Source organism: Malurus melanocephalus, unplaced genomic scaffold (assembly GCF_030028575.1).
Source record: "Malurus melanocephalus ecotype Western Australia unplaced genomic scaffold, MMel_1.1 scaffold_526, whole genome shotgun sequence".
Taxonomy (NCBI): Eukaryota; Metazoa; Chordata; class Aves; order Passeriformes; family Maluridae; genus Malurus; species Malurus melanocephalus.
In genome coordinates this window covers 369115-391564 of record NW_026623758.1, presented here as the reverse complement: position 1 = coordinate 391564, position 22450 = coordinate 369115, and the positions used below count along the sequence as shown (strand labels likewise).

General features: G+C 41.2%; 1 protein-coding gene across 1 annotated transcript in view; it reads left to right on the top strand.

Annotated features, from left to right (window-relative positions):
* The window catches only part of PKP2 (plakophilin 2), a 34228-nt gene extending 13454 nt beyond the window's left edge, over positions 1-20774 (top strand). The window contains exons 4-13 of the mRNA XM_057381756.1: positions 687-825; positions 3503-3710; positions 7459-7636; positions 13461-13578; positions 14998-15159; positions 15558-15731; positions 16281-16434; positions 17892-18081; positions 19069-19156; positions 20646-20774. Coding sequence (XP_057237739.1) covers positions 687-825; positions 3503-3710; positions 7459-7636; positions 13461-13578; positions 14998-15159; positions 15558-15731; positions 16281-16434; positions 17892-18081; positions 19069-19156; positions 20646-20714 — 1480 coding nt within the window. The 3' untranslated portion in view covers positions 20715-20774. The remainder of the gene's footprint in view (positions 1-686; positions 826-3502; positions 3711-7458; positions 7637-13460; positions 13579-14997; positions 15160-15557; positions 15732-16280; positions 16435-17891; positions 18082-19068; positions 19157-20645) is intronic.
* The last annotated feature ends 1676 nt before the right edge of the window (positions 20775-22450 follow it).

The window sequence follows — 22450 nt, the reverse complement described above, 5'->3', positions numbered from 1 at the left end:
CTATGGTTGTCTCACACAATCACCATTTAAGCAAAGGTGCTGGAAGTTGGAAGAAAAGTGGTGACACATTTTTAATACTACCACAGCTCTCTACATACTCAGTTTAATGAGTGATATTTTTATTTTTTCCCACCTGAGAAAAAGGCTTTGCCCATCTATTTCAAACCAGAGCAGCTTCTGTTATTTGAAAAAGAGCAAGTGCTGAGTCCTGCATAGATGTGGTCTGGAAACTAAGATGCTGATGAAAGGAATAAAGACAAATATAAAAAAAAAAAAATCACACTACTGAGGAAAACATCAAGGTATCTTCATGATCAGGAATAGGCACTCTGATGTGGCTGTAACCTTTTTTTTATCTTCATCCACATTTTCATCCTTCCTTTCACATGCAGTCCTTCATCTACTGATGGAAACATTGGTAGAAGCATCCACTGATATTTCCATTTTGTTACCATAACCTAAAGCATGAGTTGCTTTCTCCAGAACCACACTTCTATTTATGACTTTCTCTTCCTTCAGAATATCAATATCTCTTGAAGCTAATATGGTATTTTCTTCTACTAGAAAGGAAAAAAAAACAATCTTAAGAAAAGTTAGAGTTAATTGGAAAATACAAAAATCATGGTTTTACAAGATTTTTATCTGCAGTTTTGTTTCACTAGAATTCCTCTGTCTATACTTTTAAGGAGCCCAGAAGTGGAGATGACACTGGAACGTGCAGTGAACATCCTGAAGAGTGAAAACACACAGTCCACACCCAGGATTCTTGCTGCAGTGACTTTCATACAGCATGAGAGCTTCCAAAAAGCAGAGGCCAGAAGAAAAGTGAGTAATTGTTTTTGTGCCAGTTACATTCAGGTAGAGAAAATAACATTCTATAATTAWTTCCTTAAAATGCACTGATGTGTTTTGCTGCAGATCCTTTTGAAGCCACGGAATGGGATTGATCTATGCTGGAAAAATGGTGGGCTTTAGCATTTTGTGATAAAAATGTAGGACAAAAATTCACCCAAACCTTTAATTACAGCTGTTTATGACCAGCTTGTAAGACACCCCATTGATTGGGATTCCACGAGCTGCTGAAGGCAGTCAAAGAATTTTACTACCTTTTCCATTGATCTTGGTATACCTTTAAAAGCATAATTTAAATCTCCCTTTTGCAAACTCATTTGATTCGTTTCTGTCCTATCTGTGTGGGTTTTCATTTCTGTTAAGGCTGCAGAATCTATACTTATGTAATTTGCCCTTTTTCAGGCCAAACAGACTGAATTCTTTCAGCCTCTATAAATCATKACCTTCTTGTATTTGTATAATTGCTCCTGTCTCTTATTTTTGACTGGCATGCAGGAATATCCCCCCCAAAAAAAGCAAATTCTGAGAGTACAGTGCAACCTTATCCAGGCTTCAGGGTTTGTTAGGACTGCACAAATGTGGATTAGCCAGAATGTTAAGGGCTTGYTGGGACTGTGCACATTCATTAATGCATTGTTTAGATTAACCACATTTTTCAGGTCTCTTATAAGACACTTGTTCAGTCTCTTACATGTTTTTTGAAAGGATGTGTTAAAGATATCCTCTTCATCTCCTATAAATGTCACTACTGAACACAAATATGTCTCTCCTGCTGAAAAACCAGTTCTGTACATGAATGTGTCAGGTAATGGTTTATTTTAACCATTAAAAAGCATTTTTACACCTGCTCTGGTGTAAAAAATAGCATCAGCTAAATCCTTTGTTCATTTGGGCCCAAAACCTCAATTTCTGAAGATTTAGACATCAAACAGTACTCTTCATTGAATGTGTCATGTAATGGTTTATTTTAACTATTAAAATGCCATATGGCATTATTTTTATTTAAAAAAATATTAATTTTATTATTTTTATTAAAAAGCATTTTTATACCTGCTCTGGTTTGTAATGTGCTCAGTAATCCCATCCCTAACTTCACACTCACGTCCAGCTCAGTGACAGCCAAATATCTTTATCTGTTATTCCCTGCTRTTTGATAGTTTGTAGGTCCAGTGGTTTTTCTATTTTTATGAACTTGTGGTCTTTCAGTTATTTTGGTGGATTTTGTCTACTAATGAAAATTAAGAACCAGTCAATAGCTGTTGTGCATTCTCCTCCACCAATTAGGTTGAAATAGCACTTTTTTTTTTTTTTACAAGAGCTATAAATGTCTTAAATTAATCAAAAGAAAGTCTGCATTAAATGAAAAAAAAAAAGAAAGCCAACAAACAGCTACAGTATTGGTGTTAAATGGGCTGACCTGCTGCAGTGGAACAGGTTAATGTGCCTTCAGCTCCATGCTCCACTGCCCTCAAGATAAATACTCCTGTATTTCATTCTGCTGGCATTTAGGGGATTGCTGAGTGAGTGCAGGGGGAATCAGGTCAGCAGGAAACTGTGCCTTTTGTGCAGGTGGATCCCAGGAGAGGCTGGCAGGCTGTGTGGTTCACTCCACTGAGGACAAAAGGCTTTGTCACATTCCATTTCTTCGTGTTGCCAACACCTGCCTRTCCTACTGAATTCCTTTTATCATGAAACTCTGGGCTGCTCAGAGCAGTTGAATCAGATTTCTGAGTCTTTCACGTGCTGTTKATTCTGCACAAGGGTGAGTTTGTCCACAAAGCCATATGGCATTCTGAGATGCTGCAGGAGACTGTTGGCAATTGTACATTCATTAATGTAAGGTGCTTTCCATAGGAAATTCATTCCTGAGTCAGCTGAGGCTTTCTGATGTCACATCACAGCTCGTGGGGGATTCCTCATTTGCCACAACATGTAGGACTTGGAAACTATTTGTTTCCAGAGTTTTTGTTTCCATACAGCCACTGTAAAATAACATCTGCTAAATCGTTCATTCTTTTGGGCCCAAAACCTCATTTTCTGATGATTTAAACACTGAACACTAGTCTTTGTTAAATGTGGGTAATTCAATAACTGGCTTACAAGTTTAATGGTCTATATTTTGATGCTTACTGGTTTGCTATTCTTTTCTCTGTGTGGCAGAGTTAAGAAGTATAAAGTGTAATATATTGGTTTTTAATACACTTCTAATACATGCATTGTATTATAAGGAAGAATASTCTTTTCATCAGGCTGGCTGCTGAGGTAAAAATAAACCTGTTTATGACTGTTCCAGAATTAAATCTCAAATCTTCATTTCACCAACAGGGAGGCTAAAAAGTAAAATGATTAAATGTCTTGTCAGAGAGTACAAATCTGCAGCAAAGCTGGAAGAGATTCAGTGTCACTGTCTGATATTAATTATGGAAACATGTTGCCTCCCTTAGTTGTGGATTATGAGTATTAGTCATATGAAAGCCCAGAAGTTAACAGTTGTGTCCAAATGATTAATGGTSTGTGCCTCAATCTCTCAAATAGGAGCAAATAAAAGAAGTCCCAGTGAGTATTTAAACATTTGCTGGGGCAGGGGGAGAGTGGAGTTCGCCATTTACAGCACCCATTTATTCTCTGCTGTGTTTTGTTTGCCTCACAGGTTTTCTCACTCGGTGGTATCCCCAAACTKCTGCAGCTCCTGGAGGTTCAGAACGAGGACATTCAGCGGGCAGCGTGTGGAGCTCTGAGAAATTTGGTGTTCGAGGACAATGACAACAAACTGGAGGTGTCAGAGCAGAAGGGAATCCCGCTGCTGCTGCGCCTGCTCCGGCACACCCGGGATATAGAGACCAAGAAGCAAATCACAGGTAGTGCTTTCTCTGCAGCAGSCATGAAGTGCTGTAAATAGTGCCCAARTATCTCAGATATTTCAGGGAGASKTGTGGGATTGTTTGYTTAAGCCCGGGTTTAGTCACTAAATACAAAACCAGTGTTTTTTGACTAAATACAAAACCATTGTCACCTACTCTGAGCAATTTGGGTGAAATTCCAAAGTCTGTACTCAAGACCAGTCTTTCAGTCAATAACAGAGATTAGGAGTGYGGCTTCCCCTTGTAAAGCTTCTTCAGAAGTTGTATCAGTCTGCTTGCAGAAGCTTGAAGTCCTCGATATTCCAGAAAAGAGAGGGAGGCTCTGGGACCATAATTAATGCCCACTACTTACACACAGCTCTGCTGCATTTTCTGTCTGTGCTGGCAGTCCCTTTTTGGAGACAGAGCTGTCATGTGCCACGGATAGAAAGTGATTCCATTCCCCACCAAACCCACTGGCCCAGATTCCTGCTGTGAGCTCTCTCCCTCTGAGCTGTTCACCCCCGAGTCTCAGATCTGTGAGCAGCAGAAAACTCTCCCCAGCAGCAGCAGCAGCACTCCTCCTTTTCGTGTACACGGGGAAAACTCCTCCAGGACAGCCATGTGGCTGTTAAGATCACACAGCACCATCAGTGCAGTCACATTCGGGATTCTGTCTTTGCAGGGCTGCTGTTCTCACCCTTTTATTTCCAGTGACTTTGAGGAAGAGCTGTTAATTAGTAGGGCYCGTTTTAAAAGGGAAGGAAAAGCCCTTTGGATCAGAAACCCCATATTCCAGATCTTGTTGCWCTTCAGTGTGGCAGAAGGGATGGTGGGAGGAAATGTCCAGCATTACAAACCCAGCACTCCATCCCTGTGTGTCCATAGGGTCTCCTGGAATTCCACTGCTGGTGACCCACATTCTGGCTGGTTAGCATGCAAAGGAAGAGCAGGCTTATATTTTATAAATGGAAAACATGAATAAATGAACGTGGATTTATTTCAAGTGATCTTTCAAGATACCAGGAACCAAATCTAATGAGAGAACTGTTTGTGAAGAGATAMAGAAGGTGTCAAGCAGCCCTGTCTTGAAGCAAAGACATGTTGAGACCTTCTGTAATTCTKCATTCTTTTAAGTATTTTAAATACTCTGCTCCCTAAGCTGGAGTACAAAGCTTTGTATTGTTGGCTCTTTCTTGGCTCAGTTCTACAGCTCTGCCACATTAAAATGTTTTAAAGTTTTTCACACTCACCAGTTGCAGAACTGGGTCTGTAATTCTTTGTACAGTGTGTTATCTCTCAGTGCTGATACAGACCAATGAKGGAAGCAGTGAAAATGCTGGTGGAGTGGCCACAAAGCTCTCCTTGCTAGAAGTTTCATCTTTCCTGGCAAAAATGTTGACTGTGCCTGATAACTCACATGTACATCACTGTCTTCCCCTTCACTGATGTGCAAATGGATGAAAGGGCATTTTATTCCTGCAATTACTGCTGCCACCAAAYGTGAATGTTTCCTCACAAAACAAATCAGACACCAACAAAATATTTGTGCCAAAAGCAAAATATTATGATGTGCTTTCATGCCTATCAGTTGAAAAGGATGGCTTTAAAAATACTCCAAGAGAGAAATGTTTCTTGCTTTGTTCTAGACCAAATATGYAGCCAGGAGGAGGTGCACTGGGTGTCTTAGTGAAAATGCCACTGGGGTATAAATTTTGCCATATCTTGAACAATTCTTCCAGCCCCCTGGCAAGCTGCAAAGAGCCTACAGAGCACAGGGCAGWCTGGATGAATGAATTTCACCTCTTGCATTGCCTTTGAATTCCTGCAGGACTAGTGGAATATATCATGGCTATGAATGTAATCTCACTGCAGTGTTTTAACATTTCCAGGAAAAGCTAAATGTGGAAGATTTGGCCTTCCACCCAGCACGAGAAGTCCAATTTTCTTTCCACATTATGCATATTACCTGCCTGCTTTGTGAATTAGGGACTTCCAAATGTGTGGTAGGATATTGAGCTAAAGTCTTTGCCTGTAAGAGATCAGTGAAATCATCTTGGTACCTGATAATACCGAACTGTAGTGAAAGACTCCTGGCCAAGGATTGAAAACATGCAATTCTCATTAATAAAGATGTCTAAGCTCAGCTGAGGGAAGCTTTTTGTTTCTCCTAAATAGTAGGAGATGGTGTCACTTGGAGATAACACAGGAGCCAAGACAGGAATGGAATTTTATGGTATTTGGAGAGCATTTCTGAGGAACAGAAAGTAAAATGGCTGGGGCATGAAAAAAAAAAAAAAAAATTAGCTTTTGAAGGTAAGCCAGATGAGCCTCCRGGGAGTAGCTAACCTCCTGATCTTGTTATTGTGCAGCATAAATGTAAGAAATGAAAGGGAATTTTTCCTGCGGGGAAGATTACAGCACAAGCAGAACTGTCATTAAAAGAAATGTAAATTTAAAAGCAGACCCCACCCATTTTTTTCCAAACAATCGTCTAAGGGAAAACTGTGCTCCTATGAATACATTATAGCATAGGTGCAAGGAAAGAATCCACTTCTCAAGACATTTTCTAACGTGAACAAATTCATCCACACCCAGAGTAGCATTGAAAAGCCCAGAGAGACAGTGCTTGTAGGTAAAAGTAGGGGTTTTGTTGAAAAATTTATGCTGAGAGCAGTATTTCAAATTCTCTTCTGACAATTCTAAGTATCTGCCTGCAATCCAAAATGCTTTTCTTTTTCTTAACTGTATATTTTTAAACTCTTTTAAACGATGCCCTTCTGTCTTAACTCTTAGCAATCCCTTAGCAATGCCCTTTGGACTGCTTGTCTGATTTCCTGTAAGCCTTGCTTATCCTTCAGAAAAGTACATTCTTCCTTTTATCTGCTGATTCAGAGGCTGAAGAGCTGATCCCAGAAGGAGGAATTGTTTGCTTCTGGCTCACTTTTGTTTTGATTTTGATGTTCCTCACAATACCTGAAATTAAATTCAAAGTGAAAGGAGATACAAAAGAAACTTTTTTTTTTTGCTTGTTGTTGTAAGCTGATGAAAGGAACATTCACTAAGTGTGTGGAGGAGGAAGTCTGTGAAACTCAGAGCAGCAAGCTGGAGAAACAATGAATGTCTTTGTAGTAAAAAGCTGAAATATGTGTGTTTTCCAGGGGGAGATTGCTTTTAAAAAGAATTGTTGTCTGTTGGAATAGAACAGAAGCAAACCTGATAAATTCTGCGAGATCATATTTGAAATTTGTTTTGGAGATGGTGAATAGACAAGATTTGTAGCATTGCTWAATGATTTGTGTAGAGATAATGTCTGAACAGCAGCAGCCAACCAGTGGTAACAGCTTTCCCTCTTAGCAGAAATTTTCCTATCAGGGGTTAGAAAAAATTGGTAATGGGCATCTCCTGTCTTCCAGCAGAATTCCAGTGACCTGTAAGCTCCCTCTCTGCACCTCCCATCTATCCCTTTTATGAGTTTATTTTCCCTTAGCTGTGTTGTTTTGGTACCACAGGTGATCGCTGCAGATGGGCAATGCTGAGCTGTAAAAACTGCATTTCTTGGCTGGGTATTGGACTGATCATGCAGAGATTTTACTTTATTCACATTTAACCGTGCCTTTTTTGCCCCATTTCCATGTCCTTGGGTCAGGGTTGGTCAACACTTACCAATCCCTTCTGCTCCTTCACCCTTTAACTTCAAGGAGTGTGAGATTAAGTCTTCCAAAGGGAGCCCTTTGCCACTCTGACTCTGTTTTGGATCTGGCAGGTTTGCTGTGGAATCTGTCCTCCAATGACCAGCTGAAGCACCTGCTGGTCAGAGAAGCCCTGCAGACACTGACTGAGGCTGTTCTCATCCCCTGCTCGGGCTGGCCAGACAGAGATTACCCCAAGTCAAGTGTTCTGCCTGACCCTGACATCTTCTACAATGCCACAGGATGCCTGAGGTGAGCACAAAGCARTAMTRSTGATAAAACAGGCCTGCACTGTTATTTCTGGGTGAATACATAGAGTTCATCCCAAGCCACATTCATTTCTTGTCTGAAAAGATGATGTGGAAAGGGGACTTGGCACCTCCAAGCACATAAAATGTTCAGTTTTYAGCTGCTGCCAAAGAGGCTGACTTGGGCATTTCATAATCTGTGCCAAAACTGATTAGAAAGTGATTTAACTCCAATTAGGGAAAAGCCCTTTCTTAAAGCAGAATAAGCCTTGTCCAAACTTTTGCACAAGCTCAAGCAAGGTCCAGCCATGGGGTAGATGAACAGATTTATAGTTGTGTATTTAGTACTGCAATCTGCACACAGCCTCGTGGACACGGTAGCACTTACTACAAACACCAAAGGCCTCACTGAACACACCCCTGAGTGGYTGAAATATAAAAATCTTCAATAAAAACACCTTTGACAGTCTATAAAACAGGGGCCCTTTGTGTTTGTGAGCTCAAAGCCATTCCACATTAAGTAAGTACAAATACAACTGTCAGAGATGTCTTTTGTTTACACATCCAAAAATGCATGAAAGGACATAGTTTGATGGCTGAGGGGTAATGTATGACTRCAAAGGCATGGCCTGGGTTTTAAACTCCTGTAGAATACAAGAAATTTAAAATTTGGAGGCTGGGAAGTTGCCCAGTTTTGCCTCACACACACCTGCTACACTAACACATCCTGTAGCAGAGTAGTTGTAYGTGTATGGCATTGATTTTGCCTGGGCAAACAGGAAATTTGATAGATATTTGGGCAAACAGGATATTTGACAGATATAGTTGCTCTGTGTCTGTCTCGTGTGGTTTCAGAAGGCAGATGAACTGGAAGCTACACAAAATACTCAACAATAACACACCTTTTTCCTGCAGGAACTCCTGTCAGCCCGCTGACTACTAATTAACTTCATCTCTGAGTAATAATTAACTTTTATTTACTCTGATGACTCAAAAACAAACACAAAGAAACATTAACCACCCATAATAAAACCTCTCTAGCTGAGGCTGGTGGTGTTGTCTACGAAATTAAGGAGATTGTCCTTTTTCATATTAATAGCCCAAGCTGCTTTTGTGCAGAAACCAGTCTGGCTCTCCTCTCTTGGCATTTGGACTCTGGAACTGTCTCTTCCTTATGAACCATGGGGGCACAGATCATTCTCAAGGTTCAGTTTTGGTGTTGCTCTTCCTGAGCTTGTTTCAGCAGATCRACACAATTTGTTATAAATAGAACARGGAGGGYTTGAAAATCCCCAGGTAAAGTTGATCTGCAGGATTGTTGCGTTCTTTCTAGCACAGAATAGTTTTTCATGAGGCTTATGATAATTGTGCAGGCCAGATAACTGATTTTTAAGATTAATCAGTTTGCATCTCTTTATTGGAAAATTACCTCCCAGATTAGGTCACTAGAAGTATTCCTTCCCTATATATTAATAATAAAAAATCTCTGCATAAATGAAAGAAGAGCACACCGCAGAGTAACAAAGTGTGTATTAAGGGAATGGTGTTACTCATGAATATGTTTAAAGAGTATATTTATTTGCCACRGTATAAATCTGTAATTAGTCTTCCCTTTTGTAATGCTAACATGTTTGTTGGGCACGTTGATAAAGTCTGTAGCCTGCAGCTTCTATTAGAGGGTAAAAATAGTCCTTTGAAGTGCAACACGTTATGCATAGTGCAGTGCTTAGCTGAAGGAGAATGCCAGAGCTTCTTTTCAAAGATTTCCACGCACCAATTGAGAGAAAGGGACTCCCACAGCCCAAATCTAACACCAGCATCTGCTATGGGCACGTGCTCTGTGCCACAYCATTACCAGGTAATAAATTAAAGCTTTCTTCATCCTCTTTGACAAAGCAGCAGGAGRAGAAGTGAATCCACATCCAGCAGATGATATTGCAGATCCTTCCAAGCAYTGGAATGAGWRCASAGCCAGAGCAGCCACTGCCAGAAGTGTTGTGGGGTCAGGATCTCAGCRTCTGTGTCACTGTGTGCAGTCACTGATAAGGGAGTCTGACCTCAGAAGGATTTGTTAATCCCCTTCTTTGGCTCTGTATTTTGTCTTAAAACCACATCAGGAGCAAAGCTTTACAAAAACTGCAGGTCACAAATTTAACCTGATAAAAAGAAGATGTGTCTGCCATGCAATTCTGCATGTTCGAATCATAGTATTGTTCAGTTGTGAAATAGGATAAAAAGCACTCTGCCTGAGCAGAGTGAGCCAAATCAACAGCCTGACAATCAGCTGAACAARTAAAATTTGGATTATTAAAAGTAACTATAAACACTCCTTTGAGTGTTACAGACATTTGTGGACAAGTCCTGTTGGATTTGGAAGGTAAAGTCACTTTTTTCTTGGCCTGAAAGTTGTACACCTAAAAGTTCTGTCTCCAGTTCCAGCACAAATGGATAAAAATCTTCAAGATATTTTCCCATACGCTTCTGTGTCTGAAAGGATGTCAGAAGCATATAAAACGTATGGGTTTGGATATTATTTATGTACATAAGTTCACCTGTGACTGAAAGGAAGGCTCAGTGGAAGGCAGTTTCTTTCACACCTTGAAAGCTGATAATGAACTGGTCCTATTTTCACCTTGAAATACCTGTTCCCAAAAGTTCTGCAATGCTGAACTTACCTAATTTATTCATAGTCATCACACTTTCTCCTGTAAAACAGTTAATTTGAATGCTCAAGCTGCTGTGCTTCACTACAGARCCTTCCTTTTTAATTGCTCTGGAACTGAAGCATCCAGTGCTCCTGTGTGGGTTCTGGTTTTTCAAAATTTTCCTTTTTCATTATTATTTCTCACTCTTTGTCCCAGCTCTGGTCTGAGCTTCTGGTGAGTTACACAGTGACCCCAGGGTCCGTGGAAAGCTGTGTTGGGAGGAAATAGTGTCACTGCATTTCAGCCCAGGAGGCTGCATCAACATCTGCTTCCATTTTCTCCGGAGAGAARCGAAGCCAAAGCTGTGCTGGAAAGCTCAGGGTCTTCCAAGAGAGAGTAAAACAAATGGCTGATGATAACAAGCCTTTGAACCAAGGCCTCTTGCATAGCCCTGCCACTCCTTGAGGTTTATTTCCATCCATTCTTATCTTCTCTTGCCTCCTCTTCAGTTTATCTGCTCCCCCAGTTCCTGAAAGGAATTTTGTTCCTTCCAACAAGCAGCTTGAAGCTTGGTGCTTCTGTTTTTTCAGATATCTTTCCGTCCTTGGTGAATTTTTGAACTGTGTAAGGCATGAAGGGAACAGAATTTCCCAAAACCGTTGTCTGGTAATTGAATTAAATTCACATTACCGGTTTCAGCAGAATGAGTCCCAGGAGCAAAATYCTTCTTCTTATCAGTTTTGTGGACCATTCACAGCAGGTCAAGAACCTTTCCAACAGTCAGTSCATGACTCAGTGTTGGCTTAGAGGGAGTATCCCTTTCATTTGGTGCTATTTATCAGCTAATTGAAAATTTATTATCATCATTCTGTTTCTTTCAGAGTCACTCTCGGTTTTTCTTTGTATTTACCTCACATCTCTGGATCGAAATCCTATCTCCCAGCAGGGAATTGGCTGATCCTCCCCACATGCCCCAGGACCTGGGCAAAGAGCTGTTTTGATTGCAGATGGGGTTGTGTGAAGGAGAGGACAGAACAGCAAATGCACAATGAGATGAATGAGGCACAGAGACAGATTCATCCACATTAGCAAATTTTGAGCATGACACCAGGATTTCCACATCTGAGTGTGCCCAAAGCCAGGGATTTTAGTAGGTAGGTGAGGCCAGAATGTAAGTTCTGAGTCATTTGAAGGAGAGCATCTCCCTGAGGCTGCATTCTGAGCCTTGAAGCATTTCAGAGCCTCCAGCAACTCCACTGAAATAAGTCCAGCTCCTGAGCTCAGAGGGAGGCATTCCAAATGTCAGGAACCTCAAATCTTGGGAAGCCAAGATGAAGTCAGTTTTGGAATTCTGTAGGCAAGATGCCTCCATTGTTTCAAAAAAAAATTTTTTTTTGGTTTACATTTCTGTGACACTTCTCAGAAACTTTTTTGTTTTTTTTTTTTACCAATCTAATAATATTTTTATTTCCTGGAATTTCTTAAGCTTCAATTGGCAAACAAGCTGTCAGCTGAGGTTTTTTGAAATGCTCTTCTCTGACCCTGTTTAGAGTAAGGTGGTTCCAGGTGTTTTTTGGATGAAAACACATGAATGGGTGGGAGAGCTGGAGCTCTTCCCTTCCCAGTCCATGTTGTGATGGAAACAGGGAAAGGTGGAGAACGGAGCAGCCACGTGTGCACACAGACACACACTGACATCTGTCACTGGATGAGCATCAACTTCTTCATGAAACAGAGACCCATAATTAATTTCCTTTGCAGAACAGCGCAGCACCCCTAATTCAGGCTTTTCTCTGCCTCCTGAGCTGTAAAACCTCTTTGCCCCACTCTGTTCATGCTGACAGCAAGGCCAGGGCATGACCTTACTCCAYATCCAGCAGCAGCAGCTGTGAAAAATTCAGTAAAAAGTTGAGAATGTTTCAGAGCAGTGTACTGGGACAAAACAAAACACAGCATCAGCTGAAGTGTCCTTGGCAAGAGAAATTCCACGTTTATCTGAAATGGTATTTTTAGTCWGTGTGCCCCAGAAACTATTTTTGCTATGCACCAGGAGGGCTGTAACGTGTTTGTTTCTGTCAGCATAAACACRGGAAAGGTTGACGTGCCTCGAGTGTGACATATGTAGGTAAAATTAAATTCCAAAGGGATGCCTATAGTAGGCCATGTTGTGGAATCTGAATATTGATTCTGTGATGTGCTATTCCATGAAAGAATAAATGAACTGATAAATAGAGACATTGACATCACGGCCTAAAATAAAATTGTAATTACAGTGCATTAGTATTTAATGTGTACTTCCAAGAGGAAAAAAAATGGTAGAAGTGAAATGACTGTGTGTAAAATGCTATGTTCATTTTACAGTCATAACCACAGGAAAGTTTAAACCTTATTGGCTTTGTCATTAATAAWATAGTAAACATTGTCATTTTTAGTGGGCAAAGTAAGCATGTAAAATAAGCAACCTGAAACCATGTAAAGGARCAGGTCCCTGTGTGTTTTGATGTATGCTAGGATTGGGTTATATTTAATGTTATTTCAAACAAAAGAGGTGGAATGTGCAGTCTTTTGGCCAGCAAAGCTGCAGGAGTCCAAAATAATAAGGCCTGGATTTATAATTCCAATATTCCATAATTCAGGCTTTGTGGAGATGTAAAAATAATTATGTCCCAAGATTGTAAGTGGTGTTGCTTCCCTGGAAATCTGTAGCTTGGTTAGAGCCAAGCAGCTTCAAGCAGCAAGTATAAGTAAATCAGTTCTAAAGGACATCTGTGTGTGTGGAAATCTTTACAAGCATCTTTCCTCTGACAATTTCACCATTCTGAATATTAAAAATATAACAAAAAATGGAATTGTGAAAAAGTCCAGGTTTTTTTTGACTGCTTAAGAAGGATTAATTCAACTTTGAGATGCAAATTTGAGTCATGTCTTACATTACCCATCCAAATGCAGTGGTTTGTTTTCCTGGAGTATTTGTTTTTGTCAGTGAGTGGAAGTTTTACCCAGAACTGGCTCAGATTACAGCTCTGAAGAAAGGAAGCAGTCAACCTGAACTTCAGAATCTTCCAGATTTAGCTGGAAAAGTTTGTCAGAGGGGCACAAGGAAATACCTTTGACTAAATCTCTTCTCACAAGGAAATACCTTTGACTAAATCTCTTCTCCCCAACATATTCTTTCCTGCACAGAAACATGAGCTCCGCTGGCCCAGAAGGAAGGAAAAAGATGAGAGAATGTGAAGGTTTGATTGATTCTCTTGTGTATTATATCCAAGGAGCTATTGCAGACCATGAGCCTAATGACAAGGTACTCTTGGAGATGAAAAGAGTTTTCCTAGGGGAAATTGCCAAGTGAACATTTTTTTGTTGTTGTTATTTAGAAGTCAGTGTTCAGAAGCAGCTGTGATGAAACTACAAAATTTATTTCTACAGCTTTTAAAACTGCCACCAAAGGTGAAAGTCCAGTAAGAAGCTTTTTGAAGTATTTTTATCCTGATATCTAAAAGAATAGCATAATTTAGCACTGGGAAAACATTTCCAGAATCACCAGAGAAAGGCAGAAACTTCTGTTTTTTTAGAAAATGTGAGCTAAAATCTCAACTTTCTGAGATGCTGAAACATAAAAGTCAGCTGTTGCCTTTTTGGTTGTCTCAGGATGCTAGATAGCTAGAAGTTAAAAAAAATAATCTGGTTACTCTTTTTTATATTTAATGCTCCATATCCCATAAGAAGTGAAGAGCCTAAATCCTTTTGGTGGCAGTGTGATTGTTTAGAATGGAATTACTTTTCCTCGTTTTTTTTTAGAAGTTCCACTTGCTGCCTAAGCTGGKAACTCCAAGGACCTGAGCACATCCAGATGCCAGCTTCTCCCACTCTTGCTCCCTCCCCTGCCTGCAGTGCCCCCTGAGCAGAGGCTGTGAGAGCAGAGGGTTGTGTTTCAGTGGGTGAAGTTGCCAGCTGTGCCCTCAGTTATCTGCAGCCTCAGGGCTCTGCTGTGGATCTGCCAGGACCTGTGCTGTGCAGGGATAATTACTGCACATTTACAGCTCTATTCCAGGATTAGCTGCTGGAGCTTCCCCATCTCCCTGCATTTGGAGCTTCAGGGAGAATCCAGCCCATTGACCTGTGCCAATAGCTCCCTGCTGCATTTTCTCTTAAAACCACTCCTTTTTTTTTTTAACTTTCACAAAAGAAGGAACTGGTAATAAAGCTATTTGCTGCTAGACTCATCACTCAGAAATCCTAGACCTGACCTTAGCCATGTTCAGAAAGGAATGTCTTGTTTTAAAAGCATTCTACCACAGAAAAATCCTTTCTCCTGGAGGAAGATAAAAAGCTTTCCTCCTGCTGATGCTGTGGTGAGGTGTGTACATGATCACCTTTACTCTTAAGCTCTCAAACCTTTCTTGGCACACTCCTGGCTTGTGTCAAGCAGCACTCGCCCAAACAATTCCCAGGCACAGTTGAGGAATTATAATGTCCCAGGAGCATTTCCAGCAGGCTCCCAGTGCCAGCTGGCCTCAGTGCCCAGGAACATCCCAGGGCACGTTTAATTTATCACTGTAAAGGCAGTCTGCTTCATCACTGGCATGAAGCCTCTTCCACAAGGCATTAAAAACTCTGCAGTCAGTTGCTGAAGATCAAAAAATGAAATCTCTTCCCGTGTCTATACGTGTCCCTTCAACGCGTGCCAAAGCTTTCAATTTYTGTTCTTTTGTGATTTTAGGCCACGGAGAACTGCGTGTGCATTCTTCACAACCTCTCCTACCAGCTAGAGTTAGAGCTCCCTGAGAGCTATGCCCAGAGCATATATATGCAAAGAAGAAATRTTTCTAGCAATGATAAAACACCGGGCTGTTTCGGGACACGGAGCAGAAAAGTAAAAGAGGTAAARTACATGATTAATTACATCTCATTTGGTTAATCACTTGTAGCAGCCTCTGGAGAATAARGTTGTCATCTAATTAACAGTCTATTATTGATATATCTGGTAGGCTGATGCCCTAAAAATGCAAATTTATTAATAGTCCTTGACACCAGTTCTCTCATTCAGCTGCTGGTGGTGACAATGACATAGCAAAAGTTTCTTTGGCTGAGGAATTCCATGGCATGGACTGGCCACTGTCATTAAATAGTGAAATTTTACAATTTATTTTCTGAGCACACACCTTGACAGTCTGCACACAGTGTGGCCATAGAGAGTAATGAAATTGCTGATTTAGCTTGTGATGCATTAAGTCTTGTAAGATCAGTGTTTCTAAAGGCTTGATCTGTTTCCATGTCCAGAAGCAACAGGACACCCCRCTACCTGAGGAAAAGAGCAATCCCAAAGGTGTTGAATCACTCTGGCATTCTACACTGATCAGGATATATCTGTCCTTAATAGCAAAGAGTACCAGGAACTACACCCAGGAAGCATCCCTGGGAGCTCTGCAGAACCTCACAGCTGGCACTGGACCAGTAAGTCAGATTTCTTCCTTTTCTCTTTCTTTTATTCAGTTCTTGATGTGAATGCGTAGAGCTCAGAGCTGCAGTGCAGCTGAGCACCAATAACCAYGGACAAGTCCCTGGCTCTCTCATGGTGAAGGGAAATTAAGAACATTGAAGGGAAAATTACAACCAGCAGTGCAGCTTTTSCTTGCTTGGCAAATATGTGTTTGGCAAATATGTGTTTTTGCAAATATGGGGCCTGCTTCTGTGTACAACTCCGTGTGTGGAGTTTGCTAATTCCTTACACAGCRAGGGATGAGCAGTTGTTAAAAGCATAAAAAAGTCACTTTTTGGAACACAGTCCCTTGTGAAGAGGAGGGCTCTGACACAAGAGCAGATCATTTTTGTGCTGAAGAAACTACTGCTGTCTGTCTGAACACTGAGGGCTTGAAACTTCGGTCATCTCACCTTCCTTTCCTGTCACAACTCATACATAACTCTGGTTTAAAACTGTTTAAATGTCTCAAATGTGGCAGAGTGTGGCTTTTTTTCCCTTCTGGCACTGACCCATCTCCGCAGATGCCGCTGGCAGTGGCCAGGACAGTGGTCCAGAAGGCAAATGGCCTCCCGAGCATCCGAGCCATGCTGCACGTCAGCCACCCCGCCGTGAAGAAAACAGCCGTGTCCCTGCTCAGGAACCTGTCCCGAAACACCTCCCTGCAAAGTGACATAGGTGAGCCAAGACTGACAGCAGCCCCTGCGCTTTCTCTGCTCTCTTCTTCTCAAAGTTTTCTGCTTTAAAAAAAAAGAGAAACCTGCAAAAAAAAACCCTAATCCATCAGTTTAGTAGACTGAATTTTTCACCAGATACTTGCAGTGACAGTACAGGGTTTAAAATGAAGGGTTTTGCCTAAAGAAGTCTTTAACCTCAAACTTCCTCTATATTGTGTACTCTTCATCAGATAATTCCATTGCTGTCACTTTCAAAAATATGTAATTGATGTAAAGTCTACACAGAGAGGTTGTTTTTCTTTCACTTACAATAGGATATATGCAGATGGGTGCCGGGTTCTGTGCTGCCACAGCTGCATAATGCTTCACAGGAAATCACAGAACATCTCTAATTCTTCTAGCAAAGATCATGGTTTCTCTTATTAGACACAAAGCTTTACAAGTTCGCTCTGTGAAGTTTAGAAGTTTGAAGTTTAGAAGCTTTGCAGTTTGCAGCTACAGAGTTTTGCTGCAAAAAGGTTTTTTGAGAACAGAAGCTGTGAGATGCTATAGGAAAAATAGTTCATTCTCATTTCCAAATAGAATCCATTTCTATTCTGTGTATTTTCATTTCAGTTTATTGTGTATTTAGGACTTTTTGCTACTGATGGGATCAAATGAATTCATAAATTAGTTGTCCTTTTCTTTGTTCCCACCAAGGGGAAAAAGGGAAATTACAGATGTACAGATGGCTCATGGGACAGATTAACCTCCAGAATTCTGCAGAAGAGTCTCCTGGGCCTTGTGTAATCCTTAGAGAACAATCCCTATCAATGAAAATATTATAACATGTTGTCTGGCTGATTTCAAAGGAATAATCCATGCGGTGTTAAAAATTACAAGTGGTGAATCCCCCAGAAAGAGGAGAAATCAAACTGATGAGAAGCTGGGATTTCATCAGGAAAAAATCATTTATGAGAGTGGGAGAAAGACAGAAYAGCACAGAGCTTTGGGGGCAGGTGCTTCATCCTGCACATTCACAGTAATTTCCTTGCTTTACCCATGGCAGAGAGAGCTAGGGGAATTTCAGGTGAACCATCTCTCTGTCAAAAGATGTTTTTGTTGATTGACTGAAAGCATGTGTGAATTCAGGTCAAAGTCCGAAAAAAGGAAAACATTTGGAAGAGCATATTATTTTCTAGTTATGTGTCTATATTTCCCAACCAAAATGAASCCTCTGAATCAAACTGAGATATAAAACATCTCTAAAAGGATGTGGCACATGCCTGGTGAGTTCTGTACAGCAGGAAAGGTGTCAATGGGTTGTGCATGGGGCTGACCAAGGGAATGGGGATGCAGCTGAATGGTGGGGATGAAATGCAGCTATGAAACCACGCTGATGGGGGAGGATGGAGCAATAAGATCAGGAAACCTGCCCCTGTCAGTCATGGAATTGCTTATCTCTGCTCCCCCTTGCAGCCAGAGAAGTTCTGCCTGATTTGGTGTCGGTCCTGCCCGAGTCAGTGCCGGGGTCTGACATCGCCTGCGAAACGGCGGCGTCCGCCTGCTACACCCTGTTCAACCTGACCCAGGGCAGCTCGCACAGCGCCCGCCTGCTGCTCAGCACCCACGGGCTGCCCAAGGTCATTGCCATCAGCATCAACGACAGGTATGGCACTGCACAGCTCTCAGCACATCCCTCCTTTCCTGGGGAAAAAAAGGAACCCCAGCCTCTGCCTCTTGGGGAGAAAAAATCCTCCATCTCAAGGTGCAGCTCAGCCAGGTGATGGGAATRGAATTGCACTGATTGGGAAATACAGAAAAATCTCTTAAAACAGCTGTTCCATTCACAGCTAAATTGACCATGTGCCAGCATTTTAAATAACTCCTCAGAAGATCACTGCACAACATTATCTATATTCTGATATATATAATGACTAGGTACTTATCTATACCCAAAATGGTTTTCTGGTTCATTGTAACTCAGCCCTGCAATAAAGTGCATTAATACATTTTATAGAATTTACAGATCTGTAAAAAGAATATAATATAATAAAAGATACTTAAATTGTATAATAAAAATAATTTATAAAGTGTCGTTTCAGCAAACAGATTTAAAGTTTAACCGCTCTCTAATGTGTCATTAAGTGTAATCAATATTTACTCAAAAGATAATTAATGCTTTATAAATACAAATAATTATTCTGCTTGCCTTGCTCTCTCTTTGCAAAATGGGAGAGGAAATTAATCTCAGTAAAGGAGGCCTCGTGAAGCCCTGAATAGTTTAAATCCTGTCTAACTAACCAGAGATTTTTCCTACTGGAAAGATTCTTTGAAATGCTTGTTGTGCTGAGGTGTATTTTCCTCAGCTGAAAATGAATAGTATGATAGCTGCTCTAAGTTGTAGGGATAGAGCACTGGATTTCTCCCTAATTTTGCAGAATGAGTGAATCAGGCAGGCATGTTTCATTGGTTTCAATATTAAGGACACCATGAAACATCCTACAATACCTAAAGGGCACCAAACCAGCATTTAGGAATAGAGACAAAACAAATGCTATGAGGTTATGCTTGCTGAAGTCTGTACATGCACTGTGACTGTGATGTGGGGATTTTAATGTGTTTTTATCATTCTTTTTTTTTTGCAAAATTGCAGCAATATGTTCAGCAAAGCCAGCAGGGCTGCTTCAGTCCTGCTCTACTCGCTGTGGTCACACACTGACCTGCACAGCGCTTACAAAAAGGTAAGCACAAACACAAGTCACCCGTCCTGTCAGACCTTCTCATTTGTCCTCTGGGCCCTTAACACCCCTGCACGTTCAAGAATCAACCTATGATARGATTTCAAGTGGTCCCTGAATTTGGTTTCCTGCTACTTGTACACAATCCCGTGTAAGTAATGCACAGCCTTAACTTCTGCCCATCCATGTTCGTGTTCTCTCCCTCCGTGGTTTTAAATCCACAGGCAGAGTTGATGAAAAGTGTTGCTGCTGCCTGCCAGAAGTGTCAGATGGTGGGAAGTGGTGCAGAGTGGGTGACCATCCACTGCTGGCACAGAGGCTCCAAAGTGCCAGAAAAACAAAGGCGGGCGAGGCAGTTTCCTGCTCTAAAACCAGAGGGGTTTTGTTCTCCTTGCTGTTTGCATGGCACCTGGTAGCCAAGGTGTCACTTGTATTCAGACAAAAAAACCTAGAGCCTGGGAAAGGTGTTGGCAAACAGTTACTGCCATAGTCAAATAAAAAATGACAGCATGAGTCAGCCATAAACCACTTTGTTTCTTTTTTTTTTTTTTAAGCTCTGTGACTGCTTTTTCAACAGTCACACAGCTGAGTTAATTTCTACCTACCTACCTAAGTTCCCCCTGCATTGCAAACTGTTTTTTGCAAATTCCCTTGTTTGTTTGCAGTTCAGAATTTGTCACTTCAAGTTTCCTATAACCTAAAACTGTTCCAGGTCCTTAGCCTTTACAAAGAAAAGCAGCTGAATAATAAATGCTAGATTTTTTTTTTTGTTGAAATTTGCTCAAAATAAGTTTCTCAGTGTAGTAACTTTTATCAGTGTTGCGTCACGCTCAGCAGAACTGCACCACAAACCAGAAATCTTTGTTCAAGAATAAGGTTATTGTGCCATATAAATTCTTCAGCAGATTTTGTTGTCTCTGTTTTTTTACAACCGCATTCCTGATTTTACTGTGCAGCAATATCCCTGATGGCATGAATTTTCTGAAGTCAGTGGTAGTTTAGGAATGCCTATAGGCACCTTTGTCAGACCTGATTTTCAAAAATGCTGATTATTTGCTGTTCCAGTGCAAGTTGGGTCCCTTAGAGACATCAGTCATGGCAGTGAAAACTTCAGACCATCTAATGCCTGGACATTTTTGAAACTTCAGCCTAATAAGCCACAGAAATGACTTGATCAGATGAAATGGATAAAATCCTGAGTCATTATGAGTCATTTGCCCTGATAGGGGTAATCTCAGCTGGGTTAATCTCAGTTATTAGTCACTTCAAGGAGTCTGCAGAGCTGAACTGGGAGAGCAGCTCCTGGTGCAGCCACTGGAGAGAGTGAAACAATTCCAATTATTYGTCTCACCCATCTCAGACTAAAGGAGCACTGCCTGTTCTGTCTCTGTGACTGCACAGGACTCTGCCTAACCCCTCCCACAGCTCCTGATGTAGCTTTCAGGCAGCTGGAATGAAGATAATGAACCATTCTGTTTTTTTCTTCCCAAAGGCTGACTTTAAGAAGGCGGATTTCATCAACAGCCGGACCACCAAAGCCTACAACTCGCTGAGAGATTGAATCAGAGCACAGCAGCACTGCAGAGATCACCCAGCATTTAATGTGACCATCCTCACACCGTGACTGCCATCATGAACTAGAAAGTATCTCAGAAAAAAAAAAAAGGGGCTGATTTTCTGTAAAGACTTGAACTTTTTTTTGAGTTTTTAATCCTAATCACCTCGTTGTCACTGTATATATCAATATAAGAATAACCAAAGATGGATTCTCCAGGATGTCTGGGGTGGAGTTTCACCCAGGTTTACCACTAGTCAGAGCTCCAGATGACTGCCTTTGATCTATACAGAGGAGTTTGAAATGCTGSTTGCCAGCAAATTCTTTTCAGACTGTTTTCTACAAACCAAAAATTTTCTACAGTGAATAAGCATCAAAGTGCACTTCTCAGAAATTGGTAGTTTTTCACCCTTTTGTTTCTTCACACAAGTTAAATAAAACTCTCCAGACTCTGTGAGTATGCACAAGAAGCTGTTTCACTACCTKCATTATAAAAGCACCGATGAAGTTTAAAATTACTATTTTTGTATTGCTTGTATTCATGGGCTCACTGGTTCTYAAGCCTCTTTCCTTGGAGATTTCACCAGCAACAGCTGCAAAATTGATTTCACAGAGCTCTCACCATCCCTTGCTCCTCTCACCCTCCCTCACATTGCTGGTGCACTTTACAACTGTGTGCAGAAGGGATTTTAACCAAAACCACTGGATTTAAGGCATGATGTTCCAGACACTTTAGGCCAAACTGAAATCCATCATTCTTTGCTAACTGGTGAAGAAATTATTTTTGGGTGATTCGGTGATTATTTTAAGAAAATTGCATTTCAAAATAATTCTGTTGATTATGTATAGTAAGGGGAGTGGAATCTTGCCTTTATTTTTGCAGTAATAGACACACAAGAGGCTGGGCTCTGTGCTGATCAAGGAATCAATGTGATCCTGCTGCATATTCTCTTCCTTGAAGAGGAATCTCCCTGCAGCAAGTGCATGCAATGTGATAATTTTAGGACTATGTGTGCACATGTGGGAATAGGTAACAGGAGGGGGAAAAAAATCCTGAACACCTGAAGGCTGTTTTCATTACATGATGCTCAGAGAGGGTAAAGAAGGACTAAAAAAAAAACCCCTCTGTTACATTGAGTAAGTCAGATTTTTTATGAAAAAGAAACAGGGGTTAGATTGTCCACTAAACCAACAGGAAATTCTCATATAAATAATTGGGTTATCWGCTGACATGGTCTGGCATTACTGTTTTGAAGTGAGGGGAGGTGAGCTACCCTTAAGAAAATGAATATTTTGTCATGTGCATTTACAAACAAAGAGGCAGCTGCACTGCTGGCACCTCACCCTGCACTGCTGCACCTCACCCTGCACTGCTGCACCTCACCCTGCACTGCTGGCACCTCAGGAGCTTCCATGGCCATCCTTGTCCAGGAAATGCAAAAATCCTTGGAGCAGGGACCTCACTATGGAGCTCATCAGGCTTCTTTTTTCATCTCAACACTCCTGGCCRAAGGTGTGGCTTCCTACAGAAACTCAGAACCAGAGGATTGTACCACTGCACTGTGTCCCAAACATATTTCTGGATATCTGGGAGCCAAATTCTGCTGGTCCATGCACAAAATTGTCCAGGGATTCCCAGAAAGTCCCACCCAGGCACACAGAGCAGAGCATGGCCCAGGGAGGGGAGCAAACAGCGCTGCTTTCCCATCTCTGATGGATTCCAGAGGGCTCTCAGTCCCCCA